The 21,350-nt window shown below is 40.4% G+C and overlaps 1 protein-coding gene across 18 annotated transcripts in view; it reads left to right on the top strand.

Annotated features, from left to right (window-relative positions):
* Positions 1–21,350, top strand: part of DAB1 (DAB adaptor protein 1) — a 417,778-nt gene that overhangs the window by 374,892 nt on the left and 21,536 nt on the right. For 15 of the 18 annotated variants that reach the window (XR_005821955.1, XR_005821956.1, XM_040565219.1 and 12 more), the window contains 5 exons: positions 5,850–5,981; positions 6,561–6,680; positions 7,274–7,312; positions 8,543–8,608; positions 13,300–13,359. Coding sequence is in view for 16 of the 18 variants with exons in the window: in XM_040565219.1 (XP_040421153.1) it covers positions 5,850–5,981; positions 6,561–6,680; positions 7,274–7,312; positions 8,543–8,608; positions 13,300–13,359 (417 nt within the window). In the remaining 2 variants the exon portion in view is untranslated. The remainder of the gene's footprint in view (positions 1–5,849; positions 5,982–6,560; positions 6,681–7,273; positions 7,313–8,542; positions 8,609–13,299; positions 13,360–21,350) is intronic. The other 3 variants (XM_040565223.1, XM_040565222.1, XM_040565221.1) reach the window with 2 other exon arrangements.

Raw genomic sequence — 21,350 nt, 5'->3', positions numbered from 1 at the left:
AGAAGTTTATTACCTTAGTGGTGTTCTGTTTCACAAATTAGGTTCTTTGAATATCCAGCTAGCTCAATGTTGTGGATCCATTCATCACAATTAGACCGCTGTGCTGGCAAAGTTAAGTCCTGCTAACTTAATTGACTAACCGTACACTCTGCGGGCCGTGAGTGAGGACAACTCCAGGCAAGTTGAGAGCATCATGCCACGTGCGTCTCGCAGAAAGCACAAACAAGGACGCCTCCATTTGCTCCCTTAAGAATTTGCTGCTCTTACTTCCCAGTTTACACACAGGTGCTAGTAGTAGTAGTAGTTCTTTGTCAAGCCAAAGAAACGGTAAGGCTTAGCTCAGACTTTAGAAGAGGCTGAAGCACGCTTTTAAGCCGTCTTCTTGAGTCCAGCCAAACAGGCTCTTACCTCAGGTACTTTCACTAAGTGCTTGTCTTCACGTAGCCTGAACTGAACTGTGCGGATTGAGCCTAGTACAGCACTTCACTTGAAGACTGGCTTATCTTTAAACATACAATTATGCTCCCTGACTTTTGTCCTTCCTGACTCATCAGCAGGTTGCCCTGTAAGCTGGAGCAAGTCACATTACCTGGTTTTGCTTCAGTCTCCTTGGCTGCAGGAAGAGAATGATGAGATTTTTTTTATTATTATTATTAAGAGGAAATAAAATTTACGCATCTTTTGGGTGCTTTACATAGACCAGGCTTTGAACTGCATGTAATCTAAAAGTGTGCTTTTCATGCCATGTGTTTTTGTTGCAAAGCTTGTGCACTGAAATGCCTGTTAGAGGTTGGCACTTGGAAAAGTCTTTGTTTAGGTTATTGTCTGCAAAATCAATCTGTATGGAAGAAGCACAGGGATTAGACAGACTTGTTTCCGTCTCATTGTGAGGACACGCTTCAAGGTTGCCATCTGAGAAGTCCAGTCAGGCTTGGGGTACACTTCAGAGCTTCCATTTTCCTTTCTAGCTCTTATTCTTGTATTTTTCAGGCAAAAAGTCCCTAACCTATTGTTCACCTCAAGCTCCATGAGTGGCTTTGTATCGAAGGGATTTAGGGCTGGACCATTCATTCTCGGCTGTGTAGCAGCTTGCATGTTTTCAGTCTCTTTCAGCAGAAGGGTACAGTCACGTTCACACTCAAACCCCAGCTTCCAAAACCTTTCTGCAGTGTGTGCTGCAGTACCTCTGTAGATTGTTACCTTGCTCATTATATGCTTTTTCTCACCCCATGCTGGTGTGTTTGGTTTATACTCTTTCATTTGCCTGTGAAAAACTGATTGTCGTAGCCAGTGTCTGGAAGTGTCCCCCAGTCCTGAGCTCTCTAGAACTGCAAGAGGTGTTTCTAGTGGGTTTTGCTTTCCAGGTGTTCATATATGATGATGTTTTTTGAAAGCTGACCCCTTTTCTAGTGTATGGCCTGGGTGAACTGTTCCTCTCTTGCCTTTCTAACCAACTGGAACAAAATTCAAATATTTGTTTGTATTCATCTTTGGAAAGTGGGCCAAAATAATATAGAAGAAAAACAGTCGTGCAAAACAGCTGTCCAATTGCTAAGGAAGTGGCCATGAGCAGCAATTGACAGAAGTGCCATTGCAAGCACATCTTGAGCACCAGCAGTGAACACGACCAGCTCGTAGGTGTAGCGGAGTAACTGGTGGCATGTCGGTACAGATCCAGCATGTCTGGCAGCAACGAGATGAAACTCATCTGAGAACCACTCACGTGTTTTACAGTTCATTGTTTTAACTTAACGTGTTGCAATATACAATGGTAAATGTGCTATTACACTTCTAGCTTGCTAAGCTTATTGTTAAGGCGTTGCCGTAATTTTCCGTGTTAGATTCAGGTCCTAGGGTTTGTTCAGTACTCTTCCTAAAGGTATAAGGCTTGTTTTCCTAAAGTTGAGCAAACACAATGTGGGTTGGAGTATGGGGGAGGCAGACAGCCACATGAAAAAAATATACGGTCTATAAAATTATTTTATTATGAATCTTTCAAGGATTTTGCAGTTTGGTGGGTAACGTTGTTGTTTGAGGGGCTTGGTGTGACACGCAAAATGTGCTCATGCTTATTCAGATGGACTAAAAGGAAGAGCAGTGCAGAGGATGCTTGGGATGTCATGCAGATCCCAGCACTGATTCTGGGGCGATGCTCAGCGCGGAGCAGCTGGGTGAGAGCACCCAGCTGAGGGCAGGCTCACCGTAACTCAAGGCGAGAGGCTGTGCAGCTGAAATCCCAGTGCAACTTGTCCTTACGGACGTAATACTGGGAATACAGATATAAAGTGGTACAAAGTCCTGCTCTGGGTGGGGCAGTGCGTGTAGGAGGCTTTGCGGCTCGCAGATGGTTTTTGTTGTGGCTCTTAACACGGCGCCCCAGGCTCCACTAAATAGACAACCTCATTAAAAGAGAAATAGCAATGGTAAAGCAGTGACTTTCTCATGCCATCTAACTCACATATTTGACATGATTGCTGGGCCTTCCAAGTACTTAATTGATTGACTTAATTGATTTAGTGGCACTGGAGGCTACAGCATGGAAATAAAGGGGCAAGATGAGGATAAGGGGTGAAAAAATTTATGGTAGGTGCCAAGCAGCCTGAGGGAAATTAGAAATGCTACAGATCTCAGAGGTAGCTAAATCAATTCAGTGTGATGTACAGGGGGCGTGCAGGGGGAAGAGGAGAAGCAGGGGATGGAAAGGAGAAGAGAAGAGAAAATAAGTGTGGCTGCAGAGAGCTGGGCGAATGGACAGGGAAGAGTGTGGTGCTGGCGGGTACTGGGGCTGTCCCCAGTGCCATTGTGTTTAGCCTAAAAAGAAGAACTGTTGCACCCTGTGACTGGCTTAGTTGTCCGATATGAGGCTTTATCTGCGCTTGCATTTTAAAATCCTCAGTGTTTTCAGCAGTGACTAAAGTCATGTGAGAGCCAAAATAATGTGGAGGAAATACAGTGGATTTTTTAACAAGTGAAGCTTAAATGTTAAATTACTTTCTAATCTGTGCAATATTTAATTGACTGTATTGAACCATAATACAAATTAAGTCTTCTCTGTAATTTGTTCTGCTGTAGTGCAGCCCTCCAAACAATCTGATACCTCGCTTAAGACTTGGTGCATGGCTCCTAGCAGCACTCAGCAAAGATGCAGTAAAAACATCAGATAGCATGTGATGGAATCCATCAGCCCGTGCACATGGGGGTGTCATAAACATCTCTGAGCTATGAAATACTTCTTTTATATGCTTTTGACCCACTGGAGAGAGGATTAAGTCATGTTAAAACCTTGAAGATGAAAAAAAAAAAGAAGAGGCTGGGGGGAGAGAGGCAGATGAGCATGTGAATATTAACTGCTGAGTGCTGACCAGCAGTTCTGCTGTAAGCAATTTTATGTGGCTCTTGTTTCATTTCCTTCAGAGGCTGGTGAACAGCTTGTCGAGAGGGTGGCTACGTGTAAGCACTTACAGGCTGAGTGGTAAAGAAGCCATTTCTATCAGTGGGCCTCATTTTGCAGGACAGATTAATCCCTGCGAGTGCACTAGGCGCAGATTTAATCAAAACATGCAAAGACCGTGTATTTATAGACTGGCTCAGTTGTAAGTCTCTGTTGGATGGCTGGGTGAGAGGAGACAAGGCTGTGCTTCTCATCATGCCGTCCCTTCTGTTGTCCTTCCGTGCACTGCTCGCTGATGTAAGGGCTGTGCAGGGTATTAGGCAGGCTGCAGCCCTACAACATGATTTACAAAAATGATGCAGCTCTGATCTGGTGTTTTGCATTGGTAAGTCTCTGCTGACTGCAACAAGTGTCATTTCTGCTTCCCGATGAGCAGAGAACCAGGCACTCCTTAAATAATATTTGGAGGTATTGGAAAATGTAGAAAGGACACAATCGATGCATCAAGGTCTGAAAGCCCAGGTTCAAATAAGTGCTTATTCCTGTATTTCAGTGCAGATGCGTATGCAATATTACATTTTATGTGTATGTTCCAACTCAGTATCCTTCAAACAAATGAAAAACTCTTTCTAAACACTTGGTACAATAAAATACTTGAAAGGATAATGTTGCAGTCACCTTTACTTAATCTGTACATATATTGATACAATATGTGAAGTATCATAACCATTACAAACGTAATGATTTTCAAACAGTTAATGAGGGTTCCCAAATAAATTGGAGCATCTCCATCTGCTGTCTTACATTGTGGGTGATATTTTTCCATGGTAGAGCGCTCTTCAGATGTAATTCCACAAGGAAGGAATCTGATCACAGTTTAATTTCAGTGCAAAATGCTGTCTCACAATCAATAAAGCAATGTCAAGGAACTTTCATTTAATAGGAGCCAGAGATAACGTTCCCTGTTTTATGCAGAATAGAGAGATTGGAACATTTCATTTCATTGTAAGCATGTAAGCTGGCTTTCAGAAAAGCCTAATAAATCAATATCCATGTATTACCTAAGTAAGATCCCATCATTAATTTTGAACACTTAACACGTTGCAGAAGTCTGGAGCACACCTTCGGCTTAGCCACAGCTCGAAGTCAGTGGCAGCACTTCCATTGCCCTAAGAACAAGCAACCTTGTTCTTGGGAAGTTAGGAGTCGCTTACTGAGAAATTAAAAAGAAATATGTCCAGTCTTTTGTTTTCTACATAGTCATCTGCCTCTTGCGTTCTGCCTCCCCTTTTAAATTTCAGTCGGTATTCTGTGGGAGTCTCGTCGCTTGTCACTTGCCCTGCACGTGTGTAGCCTTTTCTCTTCTACACACACGGATCCTCTCTGGTTTTGAATTTTAAAATGTTTTTTAAACTCTAAAAATAACTGGTTGTTTAGAGATTGCGTGGATGCCCTGCTGATTTTCAAAATGTGCTTTTCTCCAAACCAGCAGGGATCTGGACCTCAAAAGAATTCAGTGTGAGGCTTTGCTTGCTCTCAGAAATGGCATTATCCCTAGATTATAAAGGAGCAAGCCAGTGTATCAGAGGGTAGGAATTCAAACTAATAGATTGTTTTAGATAAACTTTTCAAGAACGTTATTCTGAGTGGAAATACTTAAGCACTACTTTGGTAATGAAATACTAATTAGGCCACAGTGAAAAGGACGCTGGCACTCTGCATTGCTGTCTGGCCAAACCATGCTTAGAGGAGTCTCAGGTTCGTGTCCTGGCTCTGGGGAGAGTTTTACTCACGTATTTAAAAGGCAATTGGATTTTTTTTTCCTAATTATTATTAACCAAAGTAAGATTTTAAATAAAATGTGAATATTCGCAAATAGCATTGTTTTAAGTTGGATAATCATGTTTCCACGAATTTTCTGGGAAAATTTTTGGAGTTCTGTTACTGCTTAAGTGGAATATCACAATACCGCTTGCTTGCTGATGCTTACTGCTGTAGAGATAGAGCAGCCCTGCTGCTGATTTGTAGAGATCACATCTTCCACCTCTAGTCCTACAACCCCTACAGATGAGCCTGTCCTTAGAGTCACCCTGTAGGAAGCTACAGGAGGCTGCTGCTTTCTCTTTTCTATACCTATTTAATATGGATTCTGCACCTAGGATGCTGTCTGTGTAGTAAGTAGGTAGTCCTATTTTTTAATTGAATTTTATCTCACCAGAAGATACTGAGAAAATTATTCAGTTGAAGGTTTTAGTCAAATGACTAAACTAAGTCAAATTTGGCCAGATTTTGAAAAGGGGATAGGCATAAAGAGTACAGAAGTTAATTGATTTTGACACCAGGGAATGCTTATTTTAATTCCGTAGGTGTGCTGAGATCCAGGTGAAGCACTGGTGAAAGGAATTGATGCAGCCTTAGTGGAACATTTTGATGGATATTTCTTGTTGTTTTTTAATAGCTACTACAGCACCACCATGCAGTTCATGAAATATCATACATCGCAAAGGATATCACAGACCACCGAGCGTTTGGATATGTATGTGGAAAGGAGGGAAATCATAGATTTGTGGCAATAAAAACGGCCCAGGCAGTAAGTATTGGACCATTGTCATTTTTTACAGTGTAGCTCAATTGAAAAGTCATGTTCATAAGAAGCTGGTCAAGAGGCCAGTCTGTATTGGTTGTGATTGTGCTATACTTGTCACAAGTGTCTGCTTACATGTTCCTAAATAGCAAATAAATGAAGCCATCTTGGCAAAAAATGAATTTATTTCACTAGTTCCAATTTTTCTTGATATATATATATATACATATATATATTTATAATTAGTTAAAACTTTGTGTTCTGACTAAACTGGTTACTCTATTTGAATACAGATAACTTTGGGTATATTCCTATACTCATTTAACAAAGTGTTAGAAACCAATTAGCGACTTTGCATATAGTCTACCATAATTTCACTGTATAAGAAACTACTAATAAATATAAGTGGTTTTTATATTCAAAATTATAATTATCATTAACCTTAGCCTGCATGCTATGGCAGAAATTAATTCTGTATGAAGTTCTCTCTTTTTGGAGTTAGTATAACTGCTCTGTCAGCAGGATGGGATAAAAGGAGTATCTTGTGCCATGTAGAAACCTTTCTCACTCCTTTTGTTTCTGCAGGCTGAACCTGTAATTCTGGACTTGCGAGATCTGTTTCAGCTCATCTATGAACTGAAACAAAGGGAAGAAATGGAAAAAAAGGCACAAAAGGACAAACAGTGTGAACAAGCGGTATACCAGGTACATGCATAAGCTTAGACTACTGCCAAGAAAAGTATGGCTTGAAGTATCCCCCAAAACTGCTCCAAAGAGGCACTTGGTGTCCTCAGCTTTTGTTAACAGCATCAAGTCTGAGTGATGCTAGCTCGAAATGGACAAATATGAGCCTAGCAGCTATTGTTAGCTCAGAAGCAGGATTAAACAGTGATGAAAGCTATCACCTGGGGTAAGATGAACATGCTTGGCAACTTGAAATGATCCATTCATTTCCAGCATAATGTTTCTCCTAATGCAGGAGGAATACTTTAATGAAGGCTATCGTGTTGTAAGTCAGTTTTTTAACAACATCTTACGCTGTAAGGAAGTTTCCATATACTTCTGAATGTTTGTATTTGAATCAAATCAAATAAGGTGCAGATTGTTAAACTGATGAGACATGAATAGAGTTACTTTGTGTAATAATTAGGCTTTATCTGCATACTGAAGAAAAAAAGAACTTTATGCTTACCTGCACATTTTGCTTATTTCTTTGCTGTCCTTTAGTTTCTGAATACAGTTCTTTTATCTCTAGTGTTTATGTTCTTTGCTTTTACTTCCTGTCCTCTTTGCTGTAGACAATTTTGGAAGAAGATGTAGAAGACCCTGTATACCAGGTAATTTCTGAAGCTGTATAGGCTGGGAGTTTCAGAAATGACTAGATACATGCTGAGATAAATCTTTTCAGAGACTTCTAAGAATTTTACAGGAAGTAGCATATTTAGAGGTTAAGCTGTAAGTAAAAGAACAGTATATCTGTATAGAAATATTAGATTAAATATTTCCTAAAGTGTGGTTTGTGAGTCCAGAGTCAGTTTCCAAATGACATTTGTCACTATTTTTTAAATGAACAGTCTAACAGAAAAGGGAGTTAATTTGAATATAAGGAAGGTGTCATCTTGTTTTCATACTAATAAGTTGATGTTTTGCTGTTGGCTTCTGTGCAGCCAGAATTTCATTCAGAGGGTGAATATTTCGGAAAAAAACAGTAGAATTGACGTTCTAATACACTCCCTTGTTGGTATTTGGGCTATGATTTAATAATAGATCTGTAATTTAAGTCTTGTTTCATCCAAGCAAAACGTCTGGGAGCAAAGATGATTATCAGAAATATGTCAATATATTCATGTCCAGTATCCTACTGAGTGTGAAGAAGAAAAAGATGTAATTTCATTCTCATGTTTTTGTGCTGAAACAAAACATGTAGCAGTTAACTTTTTTTTCTGGAGATTTTGTTTTCTTCCAGTGAGGCATAGTAGTTGGAGACACACTGAAAGAAAGTGATTCAAGCATTAGTGATTTTTGAGCACTGAGTAAGGTGTTTCCAGGAAGATGATAAGAATTAGGATGCCCTAAATTACTGTTCGGCTTCTGTAATGTCAGGAGGTTTACTTTTTTGCTCTCCACAATAAAGCAAGAACCTGAAGATGAAAAATGACAGCCTTTCACCATGTGGCACGTTACATGAGCACCAGCCTGCTCTCCCTGTTTGGATTTAGCTTTTTTATTCACAGCTAACAAACACATGTGGAAATAATTGCCATTATGTAAAAGAGGCAAAATTCACATTGACTTCAGAAAATTAATATTGGGCTACAGGCAGTATCCCTAGTGAGAAAGAATTAGGAAGTTGCTCTAATGATCATTAGAGAAGATTTAGGTCTATTCACTATCAGTTTATGAAATATGAAACAACCTTACTCTGCTTTCCAGCAAACCAGTTGGTGCCAGCCTGTACTTTGAACTTGTTTCTTTAATGCCTGCCTGTGTTTTTATGTGGAATTCCAAATTGCCTTTTTCCCTCTGTTTCATCTTTGACTTTTCCTCTCTGGCTGCTGGTGTAATAGTACATTGTGTTTGAGGCTGGACATGAGCCAATCCGTGAGCCTGAAACAGAAGAAAACATTTATCAGGTATAAAATCGCCGCTTCTGTGTTTTCATTGCAACAATTGCAAGCATTTAGTAAAATACATTTCATATATAATTCACTTTTATTAGTTTTCATTCATCACAAAAATGTCTGACATTTCATTCTTACGACCTTATATGAATAATCCACCAGTCTCAGTGTGATTTTCCTGTTAATTTGTTTCTTTTCAGCTTCTGCAAATTTTATTAGCTTTATCTTTGTCAATTTATGACGGGTCTTAAGCTTTTGGTGCACCATGTAAGGTGATAAATGGTAGATTCTCTTTTTTTCCTGTTAATTCTTTGAAACTTTTTACATCTGTACTAAAATCTCACGGAGTACAGACCATCTAAACAGTTCCTAGAAAGGCATTTTGATGGTGTTGCTCTTCTTTCTGGCTAACCAAGGAGAATAACTATGCAAAACCTAAGAGCTCTCAGTGCGTATCCCCCATACTGGGGAAAATATTTTCAGTGGGTATATATTATGTTAGAACCCAAGCTTGCATTCTTTGCACTGACAAAAAAAGAATTGCATTGAAAGCAATATAAAATAATCTTTTGCCATTCAATTTATGCTCAAGGGATCTGTACAGAGGGTTTATTAAAATATAATGTAATTCATTTTGTATCACATACTAGAGGTAAATCTGGAGGTAGACAAAAAACTCTTTATGCCATAAGAAAACTGTGATTTGAGGAAACCATTCAGTATGGAGGGGAAGGAGATTCAAGAAGTGGTTAAGCATTTCATCTAGCTGTACTAGAAGTTGATCTGCTAATAGTAAAAGCTTTTTTTAAGGTATACAGGAGCAGGGATAGAATAAAAAAGATGAAAAGTGATTTTTGTTTTTAAGTAACAAGAAAAAGTAGGGAGATAATAGAATAAAATGGAAGGGTAGAGCAGCTGTAAACCGAAATAGAAAGAAGCTAAATGGGAAAGGGAAATGCAAAATAAAAATTAGAAAATAATCTTGTAGACACCATCACAGGGTCATTAAGGTGAGATTCATTTAACCTGTCTTTATGGATTTCCTGGCACCTCCGCCATGCACAATAGCATACCCATCCTTCTGCTTCCCTAGAGCAAGGCATTCAAAGCTCTCAAGGTGAGAGCATGCCTCAGGTTGAAAATTTTCTACCACGCAGTGTTGAAAGTTTGACTATTTTCAGGAAAGCAGTCCTTGACTACTCTAGTTGTCAGTTTTACGCTAGAAACAAAATTCCTGTGACAACTGCATTCAGACAAAAAAAATCCGATTGCTCTTCATCAAAGTGCAAAGCTTGTAGGGACGTTTTAGGGAAGTATCAGTGAAAGCAAGCGAAATGGGGTCATCATTCCCTGTGTCTGGAAATCTTAGAGCAAACTCTGGTGGTAGAGGTAGGACCTGTGTTCTGAAGAGTTGCCTAGAGAACAAGAAGGCTCTTTGGATGTTTTGTTTTACTTAAAAGGGGCATAGAAGATGGTAAACAGGTAGTGAGTTACTCATCTTGAAGTTCCTCTATTACTGCCCTGTAAGTCACGAGAGAGTTGCTCAAGGCATCATTTGATAGTACCAGGATGTGAAGAAGTGTTTTGTCCCACAGCACTGCACAACAAACACCTGTTTTCTGATAAATAATGCACCATAGTCTGGGTATGTATTTGCTATAGGCAACACCCTGAATAGGGCAAATGCTGAGAGTAGGTGCCATCGAGTGGTAGTCTGTTGTCTACTGCAGCTGGCAGATGCCGAAGTATGGCTACCATAGACTTGCCCAGAGCCACTGGCTTCCTAGTTCCCACCTACTTCATGAGCTCTTGGATTCCTATAAATCTGGGACCCCACAGCTCTGATCTTACAGCTCAGATCACCAGAAAAAAATGTTTCTCGTACAAGATCTTGACGAACTCAGAACCGTCTAGGCTACTGTTCAAAATGATGTTGGAAAAGGTCTTCTTGTGGGAGTTGTTGGTTTTTTTTGTCGTTTTGTTTTGGTGGTTTTTTTTGGTTGGTTGGTTTTGGTATAAATTGCTGCTAGTTTCTATTATTTACTACAAAGTCTTTCCATACTACACTGGAAAATGTGTGTCTCCTCAGTTAGCTCATGCCTCCTCACTTCAAAGTCGTGAAAAAGGCTTGAAGTCATTCTCACCTGGTACTGCTCTGCTTTTTCAGCCAAGAGCTGGTGCTCAAAAAGCTCATTTTTCCCCATATTGGAAGAGATTCCTACCCAACAAGTAACTGAAGATGGAAGATGCATGCTGAATGTGATAATGCTTAATTCTGTTTAATACAGTAGAGGTCACAACTTTCTTTTTAAGCATTCTCTCTGTCAGCTTGCTTTGATACGTTATCCCAAAGTCTGTGTCTGTTTGCTCTTTTAATACTGTCTATGTAAGCTGCTTTAATGCATTAGTTAGAATGATTTAGGTTGTAAAAGACCTTGAAGACCATCAAGTCAGCCATCACAGATTGATCAGTGAGCATGATTTGATCACTGAGCTGTACCAATCCTCTCAGCGAGTGTCAGATTTCTTAATAGCATCTCTTTGTCTGTCTATTGTTTTATGATAGTGAGGTGGGGAGAGGATTTTGCTATGTGTTTGTTGTTGTTGTTGTGTATGTAGCAGCACTGGTCTCTGTATAGAGGCATGTTCTCTACTGCAAGGAGTTGACAATCTAAAATGGGGGGAGTTGAGTGCTTATTTTGCTGGTAAGATGCAAGTCCATCAAAATGGTTTGTAAATGGTTTGCAACCTGTCGCAGAGGCAGAGCTGTCAGCAGCACTGGTGCTGATACCACTTCGCTGATATTGCCAGGCGAAGAAAAACAAACAGGCAAAATCTCTTGCAGACCCCGGTCTAAGTAGTGATGCAAAGAAACCTGGTGCTGCTTGGCAAGTAAGGACAATAGGAAGACAGGTTGGGAAAGAAAATGCCTTTCAGAAAAGCTTCTCTGTCTTGCTAGTAGAAGCCAGTATCTGCTCTTCTCAAATGTAATTATAAGCTGGAGTAAAAACAGCGGAATCAATAGTGCAGGGAAACAGTCATTACACAACCAGCTGTGGGCAGCAGTGTGCAAACGGGGATGACTTCTGGGAAAAGCTGGGAGGGGGAAGAGGAAAATGATTGAGGGGGAAGCTTTCCAGGGAGAAAGTAAAAATACTGTGCTGGTTATAGTATAGGTTATCTCACAGCACTTGTCCTCTTTTAAAGGAAGACTAAACTTTCCAGTGACTTATGAAATGTAGAGCATTCATGGTTTCTGGTTTCGTACGGTCATTTACTAGTCTGTAAGGAGAGAGTGTTTTTTTTTCTGTTAAATTGAATTGTTGACTTACTAGTCTCATGTGATAGGTGGTTTAAGTGGAAGAGACCAGTACTCTGAGAAAACCAAGACAAACAAGTCATTCCCGGGATAGTATTAGAAGAGAAATCTTTTAAAAGTGCCTATAGTAATAAAACATGTTCAGTTTCTCTGAAGGTTCTGCGTTTATGCCTCTTGAGTGCTCTTGAAAAGCTTCTTCCATGTGCACCACATTCAAGATGTGCACAGTTTTGACATCTAAATGTGAACATGTGAGTGTTAGAACAGTACAGAGAACTTTAGGTATGTAATACAAAGTAAGAAATGATAGCGCAGTTTAATGAACAAGTGCCATTCCTTCAGCTTCCCCTGAACTAGACCTACTCTTGTATCAGAATTTCATATCTGCAATATTATTTCTGCTGTTTACCTTTGAGGTTTCATAAATGTCTGAAATGTAGCCTTCTTAGGTTGAATGTCTTTGTTCAATGAAAAAGCAGCACTGGTTTACTTAGAGTGTGCGTGTCTATTTAGAGCCTGTGTTTTTTTTTACCGTTCTTTTTGCCTATGTCATTTGCAATAGACATTCAGTGTTTTTAGGAAGGAAAAGAAATAAAATCACAAATTATAAATACATAAAGCAGCAGTTCTTAGGCACATTAAGCCCAGTATTACAAAGCAAATGAATTTACATAAGTAAGATATAAATGCCCAAGGTGTAAATTACAACTGTTGGGTCAACTAAAGACTCACTCAAAATTTATTTAATTGTATTATCATTGTCTTTATCCATGAGAGAGGCTGTTGACTTCAGCTCCCTGGCTGTGTGAGTGTTTATGCAGCCTCAGACCCTTACAGACTGGTAACTCCTTAGTACAAATTGCAGAATTGTGACCAGACATTGGTTAGAGCAGCTACAGGGTCCCATCACTGCAGGGATACGTGTTGTGACTTTACTTGACTTAGGTTATTAAATAAATTGGAAGGAAGAAACCTAATGCCATAGACCAAGTATCTCTCTCCTTCAGATCAGTCGCTCTGTTCTGGTTCTCTGTTATGGAGGAAGATGACATACTGACCTGATCGTGCCTTCCATGGGCGCTTCTAACTGCCAAGTAAAATGAAAAACAACCACTTTAGTAGGAAGGAGGTCCACATGCACCTGATTTTCATTCAGCTGAACCTAACCAAGAATGGAAATCTCAATTCTGAGCACTATTGAGCTTTAGGATTTTAAAAATTCAGATAGATGTTTTATTTCTTCAGTATCATCTCCATTAACATTACTGCTTGAATGAAAAGGAAAACATCCTTAAATGACTACCCTGTACTTAAATATCAGTTGCAGGTTTCAACTTTTCATCAGACCTGCTGGGGTAATGACCATTGTTTTCATTTGTTGCAGGTTCCTACCAGCCAAAAGAAGGAAGGTGTTTATGATGTGCCAAAAAGTCAACCTGTAAGTGTAAGTATCTTCACTATTTATATACAGTCAAGAAGGTACGTTTCTTAGCTTCTGTGACTTTCATTATTGTATGCAATGTTTGGTACATTCCGTGTGATGTCTATTTTATCAGTGATCTGCTATTGTTGGGTTGGTTCAGGGTAACCAGGGTTGTAATGTCATCTATATCCATCTCATTCATTACTTAGATCTCCTCCTTTCTGTCTTTTCTGATTGATTCTTCAGGAAGTCACAGTTTGTAAATGTGGCATCTGGTTAAGAGTTGACAGTGAGCCTTCTGCATGTTAATACATGAATCTTTGCTGTATCTATCAGAAGTGTTATTCTACTACCCGAATCTACGCAAGGCTCTATCACCCTCTGTTTTTGCTTCAGTCACATAGCACATGCTGACCGAGCATGGCTGTGTTTTCTCCCCTGTGCACTCCATCAGAGCCGTACTTTATATATTGTGCTCCTTACGGCTTGGTTTAGTAGGACAGCAGTGGAAGGAAGGTCTGAACAGAGTGGAGGCCAAGAGAAGTAGCATTAGGAACAGCTATGTCAGAACGTTTTGTATGACCTCTGCAGTTGCTTTCTGCAGCTATCATGTCTGTACTTCTCAGAAGGCTACCTTGTAAAAACAACATGCAAGTAGGTGAAGATTTCAAAAGCAGCTTCAAATCATATGTTACAAAACATTGCAAATTTGCATTAGGATTACTCTTCTGTCATTTGAAAAAACTTATATAAAAATTCTGCCTAACATACACCGTGGAAAAGCAATTATTTTTCCAATAAAATCAACTTCTATGGTAGCTTAGTGTTACGAGAGCTGTACAGCTGTACAGTTGTAGGGTAGAGATACGTGTAATTGCAATTGGTTTAAACAGCCATGGGAAACTCTGAAAGGAGCTACTACTCCAAGATTGTGTGTGAAAACACCTCACTCAACAAATTCCTAAGTGGCACAATCTTTGCTGTAAGTAGTGCATTACTTTGCTGGTTATTACAGGCTGTAGTCAGCATGGAGAGATTTCCTCCCAGTTTTGCTGTGTTATTTCTGTAGTGCTCAAAGTATTTAACAGGTTGAGTATCAATGAAGGCTGAAAACTGAATTCTTTCTGTTCCATGCCTTGCATGGACAGTTGATTTTGTTCAAAAAGAAGGGTAAAATACGCTGTTCTGTCCAAATGGCACCATTCCCTTTCTGTGTATGAGCATCTAGAATTGGTGAAACATTGATCTCCAGAATGTGTAAGGAATGGTAGCAAGTGGCTGAGAGGAGAAGTGCAATAACAGATGCCTTAGCAACAAGGCATACATTTGCTGAAGGGTGGGTTATGTTGTTTAACACAAATTTAGGCTATAAGTGAAACGATACCTTGAGGAACTGTCTAATTGTGTTGGTTACACAGATAATTAGTATTTCCGAGGATTTGTGTGAGAATGGAGAAAAACTGAGGCAAAGGTCAGGAATTTCAGTTTGCTGTAAGCATCAGAAAAATGCCTGTGTTCAAGGGAGAGAAAGAAAGGCTCTTCTCACATAAGGATATGGTAAATTGCACAGCTTGGGCTGAGCACAGAGACTGAGATGCCAAATAAAAAAGATAAATGCTGGGGAGGGGTTGGATGGGGTCTGAATTGTGACACTTCTGTGGTTTACACAAACAAACAAAACTTGCCATAAATATTTCATGATAATCCACTAGGAGGAGGGAGCCATCATCTTGCTGGCTGGGAAAACGTAGTAAGATAACTCACGTTGCATAGCTAATTAAGGTATTTGTGGACCAGGAATAGCTGTAGGTTTTTCACTCACTTCTCATGTAGCTCAGTGTTACAATTTTTCCTCTGCACATTTCCAGTGACTTTTTTATTATTCCTTCAGTGATGTTTCAAATTTACTCTGGGTATAGTCTGTAATTTAGGTCGTTGCAGTATGACTGTGTGTATGGTACACTTGCAATCATGTCTGCAGACACTTTGGTATTAGACTGTCCTGGTAAAGAGCATGGCTGTGAGATGTAAGGCATATGGGACCTACTCTGTAATCATCAAATATACTTAATCTGTCATCTCCATGAAGCTTGTTGCAGACTTTTTTTTTTTTTTTTTCTTGGTTGTATTTAAAGTGATTAGACCTTTTTCTCCAAACAAGTTGTCTACTTTAATTTATAAAGGAAAAAAAGAAAAAAGGGAAGAGGGAGAAATATGTAGCGGAGATTTTGTTTTACTTTTTTATATTAACATGTATTAAAAAAAAAGGCAGCAATCGCTCTTAAAATTAGCAATTTAATATTCCACTGCCCATCTGATTTATGGCTCACCCTTCCACGTGTGAGACTCTTTGTCATTGAGACACTTGCCATAATTTTTTTTTCAATTTATAGCTGTCCTTATTATATAAACCTCTAAAATTCAATCTGAGGGCAAATAATCTAGCTCATCTTCCTGGTTTAAACTTAAAAGGACACTTTCTTTATCAGGAGATCTTGCTTTCATTAATTTCATAATGGATGAAAGGAGAGAAACTTTTTGCAGCTCCTAATAGGTTTCAGGCACCATGAATTCTCTCCTGTGACAATAAATACAACACTTAATAAAAATGCAGCAAGTTTTGCTTGAGTTCAGACTGAATTGTCCACGTTCCCTAGACAGAGATCGATTTTCCATCTTGGGATTGTTTTCCTCTGGTGTGTTCTCAGACAAATTATCCCTAGCCTCAGCATATAAAAGTGAGGGATACCGAGCTAGTCATCTTGGGGCCCTCCACCCTTGTCTCTCAGTAGCCAGAGGAGAGAAATAGGTGCCTCCGGGGGGATTTCCTCCTGTCTGTGTCATTCTCTTGTGGCTGTGGAGGGACTTTAAAGGACGTGAAGGAATAACTTGACTTTTAGATGGTTAGACTTACGTGGGATGAGTCCTACTATACTGTAAAAATTAAGAGCCAGAATCCTTTTTTCAAAGGTTACTTTGCAGCTGGGAGGTGTAATTCACACTGATTCTCAACAAGATGTAGCTTCCTATGAAACCACGACCAGTTTTGGCAAATGCTGCTTTCTCTGTGTGTGGGGGATCCCACTGTGGGTGAGGGTATGAAGCATCTTTGTGGTGGTGTCATCAAACAGACGTACGTAACACTGCATACGGGTCAAGATGGCGGATGCACTGACTCGTTGCTGGGTGGTTCTGGGAGGCCGCTCGTCAGAAGGTGTCCAAGGGCTTTGTAGTGTGACTCCTCATAGTCACAGTGAGGTCTCTGATACCAAGTAGTGTAAATATGGTGCAAATGAGCCATAAAGGAATGAGGATCTCAGAATTTGAATGTACCACTGAACTCAGTTAGGAGTGATGGCTGGTTGGCCGGTCACCTCTCTGACACTGGGATGAAAAGATTGCTTACTCAATACAATTTATTTCCCTGTTTCTTTGCTGCTTTCCTTCCCAGCAAATCCTACTCTTCTGGAGATTTCCTCTGTAAGCAGTGCAGCTCAGCTCCAAACACACCCTTTTCATGCTTTCCAGTTTCCTTTCAGTATTTACATCTTCCTTCCTCTGTATCATCAACTCACTCTTCTTGCATTCGTTCCATTTTCTCTTTGTTCCTTCCTTAGACAAATTCTCACATTCTCCATTCACTGAGAGTAGACATAAAACAGACAAAGAAAGCAAGCTTACCCCAAAGAGCCTGTGTTAAGTGGTTCATGCACCATCCACTTAGAAACTGTAGTTCTGTATGGGAAATTAACTGTTCTAAAAAAGTGAAATGTTTAATGAGCTCTTTTTGTCATAACTTCCCATCGTCTCCCCATTATACATACACATCGAGTTCTACCTGTCATGGTGTTTTTAGTAATAAGTGTCAGACTGTAAATACCCTTCACTGAGACTGTCAGTCACATCACAATAAAACCTTATCTTCTCATCAAAATGTCTAAACTATCTGCTTACAATTTTATGAAGGCTTTCAAACAACTCATCTTACTGCTATATAAAGATTCAAAGCATTATAGCTGATGCCTCACGGTACAGGCAGTCATTTGGCTAGTACCGTCTAAGTGGAAAATACTCACAAACCAGCATGGAATGGGCAGGGAGTAATTGGCTTACGGTGAAGGCATGGGAGGACCAACAGCCATCCACAGGAGGATACACACCAGGTCCTTGGTCCCATATAAAGCTGGGCTGGACCTGAGCCCACCCAGGTCTAGGAACCACAAGGGCTGCCTGACCCTTCTACCCCACCTAAGAAGCTGTGTTTGGAAGAGCTCTGTTTTAATTCTGGCTTTAATTCTACAGTGCCATTTGCAGGTCTGATTTTTCAGGTCTCATCTCATAGGAAGCATGCCTGCAGTCATCTGGAAGACATGGGCAGCCCCTGTCTCCAGCAGCTCACACAGAAAGTTTGTCCCTGGATTAATGGCATCCCAAAATGTCTGGCAATAAAGCAGTTCAAGCAGCTCTCCAGATCACTCTGACCGTCCTCCAAAAACTTAATTCTTTCTGTGACTGTTGGTGTGGAGAAAAGCTTAATAACTGTTTCTTTTCCATACGTTTGCATCAGTGGCTTTACAGAAACAGCTTGCAGCTTGGTGACATTCTTCAGCCATTAACTTCAGCCTCTGCTGTCAGCGTTAGGCTTTCAGGATCCACTTTTCTTACAGGAGAAGAAAGAGATTGCACAGACCAGTCTCTGGCCATCTGTGTCTACAGAGCCTTCCATTTCTACTTCCCTTTGCTGAGAGACTCCTGTGCTCACATACCCTGCCTCAGTTACATCCAATCCAATCCCTTGTATGAGGCTTCACATTGCAATGTGTGGCGTGCATTTTTAACAGGTACAGCTAGTTGTGGCAAAGTTTGAAAATACATTAGTTTGTTATGATAATGTGTTTTTTTGGCAGAAGTTTATTTGATGATTTGGATGGCATTTGCTGTTGTTGTAGATAGAAGTGGGTATACATACATACACGTGGAGTAGTCATTGCATTAACTGTTCTGATTTTGTGCAGAACTGGGAACATCTCAGTGCTCCTCCTGAAAGTTTTCCTTTTGTTTTAACACCAATAACTCGAGGTGGAGACCTGGCCAAGGCTGCCCCTGAAGCTGAGCCAGCTACAGCAAGCTGTTGGTCCCTGCTTTTCCTGCTCAGACACCTTTCTTCATGCCGAAATGAAATTCGGTGCAGGCTGGCCATTGCCACTGCATCAGCTGAAATGTTTTAATATTCCCCTTTGTTTCCAGTTTAATGTAGAATGGAAAAATATGTTTCATTTTAATATCTTTGCATTGCATCTGCTGCATACAATAAATTGCAGGTGTTTGTGAAGGTACCGAAATCTCAAGCCAGGCTTGTGTTTCTAGAGGATAGATGTCAGGGCCTGCTAGTCTCTAGTAAATGTAAGGTACAGCAGCTTGCAGTTCGTGTCAATGTTTTAAACAGTTCAGTGTTTTTCAGTGACACAGTGGTATTTCTGGACTCGAAGCATTTCTTTTAAATACGTGTGATGTGACCAGGTATACCATGCTCACTGAGCCCACCGTGTGGGTTCTGGAGGGGGTATGGTGGAGGTGACCTTATGGCTGGGACCTTGCACAAGCACCCACAGTGCTCTGGGACCTAAATTTTCCCAGGTGCTGGGGTGGCTGCAAGGAGCATGGGTCTGGCTCCAGGCAGGAGTCACCCTTCTGGACTCTTGATTTATTACAGCCTGTCAGAGAAGACAGTGAACTGAAACATTTTCCATACTATTTTCTTAAGAGTAAATACCCAAGGTACACAGGGAATTCAGAATTAAGTTCCCTTCAAATGAGAAGAGAAAATAAGCAAGTGAGTACGCATGTGTTTTTATCATATGAAGAGATCCTTAATTTGAAGGAGGCTATCAAGTAGCAGTGAGACAGTTCTACAGTGTAACGTCCTTAATGAGGAAGGAACTGTGCACTTCTTTGTCGAGATCTCATGTTGCTCCATTAATCCAGTAATACTTTTATGGGAAAACGATGCGTCTGTTGGATATTTTCTGCGTGCCTCAACCTGCTAGCTGTGGTTTGACTGATTATTGGTTTACTCACGATTCTGCTGTGCTCCTTCGTTATAGTTCTAATTGTTTTTTTAAGAATGAATTATAGTTAATTAGCAAGCTGCTTGCAGCTCATGATGCTCGTGGTAATATCAGGATTCCTTCTGTATAAGGTTGTGCAAATAACTGAAGCTTTGCTGAGCTAAAATAATGATTTGAGCCATCGGAAAAAATATTTGACATAGACAAAATATTTACATTTTCAACTAAAATTAAAAAAAAATCAGGTTTGATATTAACCCTTTGGCTTGTAATTAAACTTTAATTCCCCCCAACTGTTCCAGGGGAATTGGGAACACAGAGAAGCAGCGTGGCTGGATGATCCCTGGATGAGCCCTCTTTTGTGTACAGGGCCAAGTCCTATGACACTTACCCTTAGTACAGGAAAACAAGTGTAAATCCCTCTGCTGTCTTAAAAGACTTGAATAGCTAATAGCCAACACAAAGGTTAATTACTAATTGCTGGTTAATTACTATATTTAGTATCCTACATACTCTTTTTAGCTTGCTGAGATCTGTATCAGAGTGCAAGTTAATTACTGTGTCTATTTTTCATGTTTTTTGAGCACCATTTCTGTGTAACTCTTTGAGATTTCAGAAATGTGTTTTGTGAGACTCTGCTTTTGTCATCTCACTTGCAAAAGTACAGCAATATTAAGCAGGTTTTCTCCTGTTGTAGGTTAGTGTTGATCCATTGCCTTTGGTAAAACCAGGCCGAGTACCAGAAGTTGGCTATTGTGGCTTTTATATAGATAGGACTGAACCAAGTAAGGTGCTTCTCAGTCTTAGGAGACCCATATGCCTGTCTTAGATTTCTCTTTTAAAATCCAAACTTCCACACTGCTTAGAAGACATATTTTTCAGAGTAGTTGGCAATCAGAGGGAATGCAGCAGTGGAGGTGGATCATTTTCAGTTCAGGTTTATGAAAGCTGCAGTTTATTTACCTCTTATCAGTGCTTTTTCCCAGCTCTTGGATTATATGTTTTTCTTTACCGAACAGTGAAAAGCATCACGAGGAATTTCATTACTGGCTGGAGTGGTTTAAAAAGCTCATTGCTGCTTTAAGAAGCCAGATTTACATATTTCATGTTTAAAAGATTTACACTGTCTCACATGCCTATATAGAAAGACGGAGCTTTCATTACAGGTTTAATGTCACCAAGATACAAGGATTAATTCTGTTTCCTCCGCCTCGGTCTATGTGACTGGTCACAAACCCCTCATGTTCCTGCTTGACTAAGCTGTAGAGGTGTTCTCACATTCAAGGAGCATCTTCTCAGGCTTCTGGTTGTTTAGTGTCGTGCCCTGGAGGAGGAGGGAGCAGATTGTTAACTGAAATCATGAAGGTTAAGCTGTGTGCGTTGAATAGCCCAACTGGCGGAAGGCTCAGAGGCCAAATTCTGCCCTTGGTAGATGCCTTGCAACCTCACCAGGGTTGCTGGTGAAGGCAGTTCAGCGCTCTGGAAGACACGGGTATTTCACCCTCAGGAGGTGTCGTGTCTCCTCAGCAGCGTGAGATGCAGGCCGCGAGCTGAGGGAAGAGGCAGCCCAATGCTGCACGATAATTGGGCACTCGGGGGTGTGCCAGGATGTGTCAGGCAAATGTTTTCTGCTAGGTTCCGTGGCACACAGGTGGGAATTTCTGATGGCCCGTTCGTTGACTGCTGCTCACACGTCCCCTCCATGTGGAGCCACAATTGTTTCCCTGCTGGTTCCCCAGAGCCATCGGGGTGGCTGGGGGTTGCGGCGAGGGCACAACCTGCTCCTTCAGGGTCTGAGGTGAGAGGGGGGGCAAGAGGGGAAACATTCTGGGCTGTTCCTGAGACTTTTTAGCTTGTTTTAAATTCCTGTGAAGCTACTCAGTCATCTAAGATTCAATTTTCAATGATTTGCTGTTGTTTGTTTCTTAAGAAGTAAAGTCTCTA

This window comes from Cygnus olor, chromosome 8 (assembly GCF_009769625.2).
Source record: "Cygnus olor isolate bCygOlo1 chromosome 8, bCygOlo1.pri.v2, whole genome shotgun sequence".
In the NCBI taxonomy this organism is placed as follows: Eukaryota; Metazoa; Chordata; class Aves; order Anseriformes; family Anatidae; genus Cygnus; species Cygnus olor.
The sequence above is the reverse complement of the archived record's forward strand: the minus strand, read 5'-3'. Positions and strand labels throughout refer to the sequence as shown.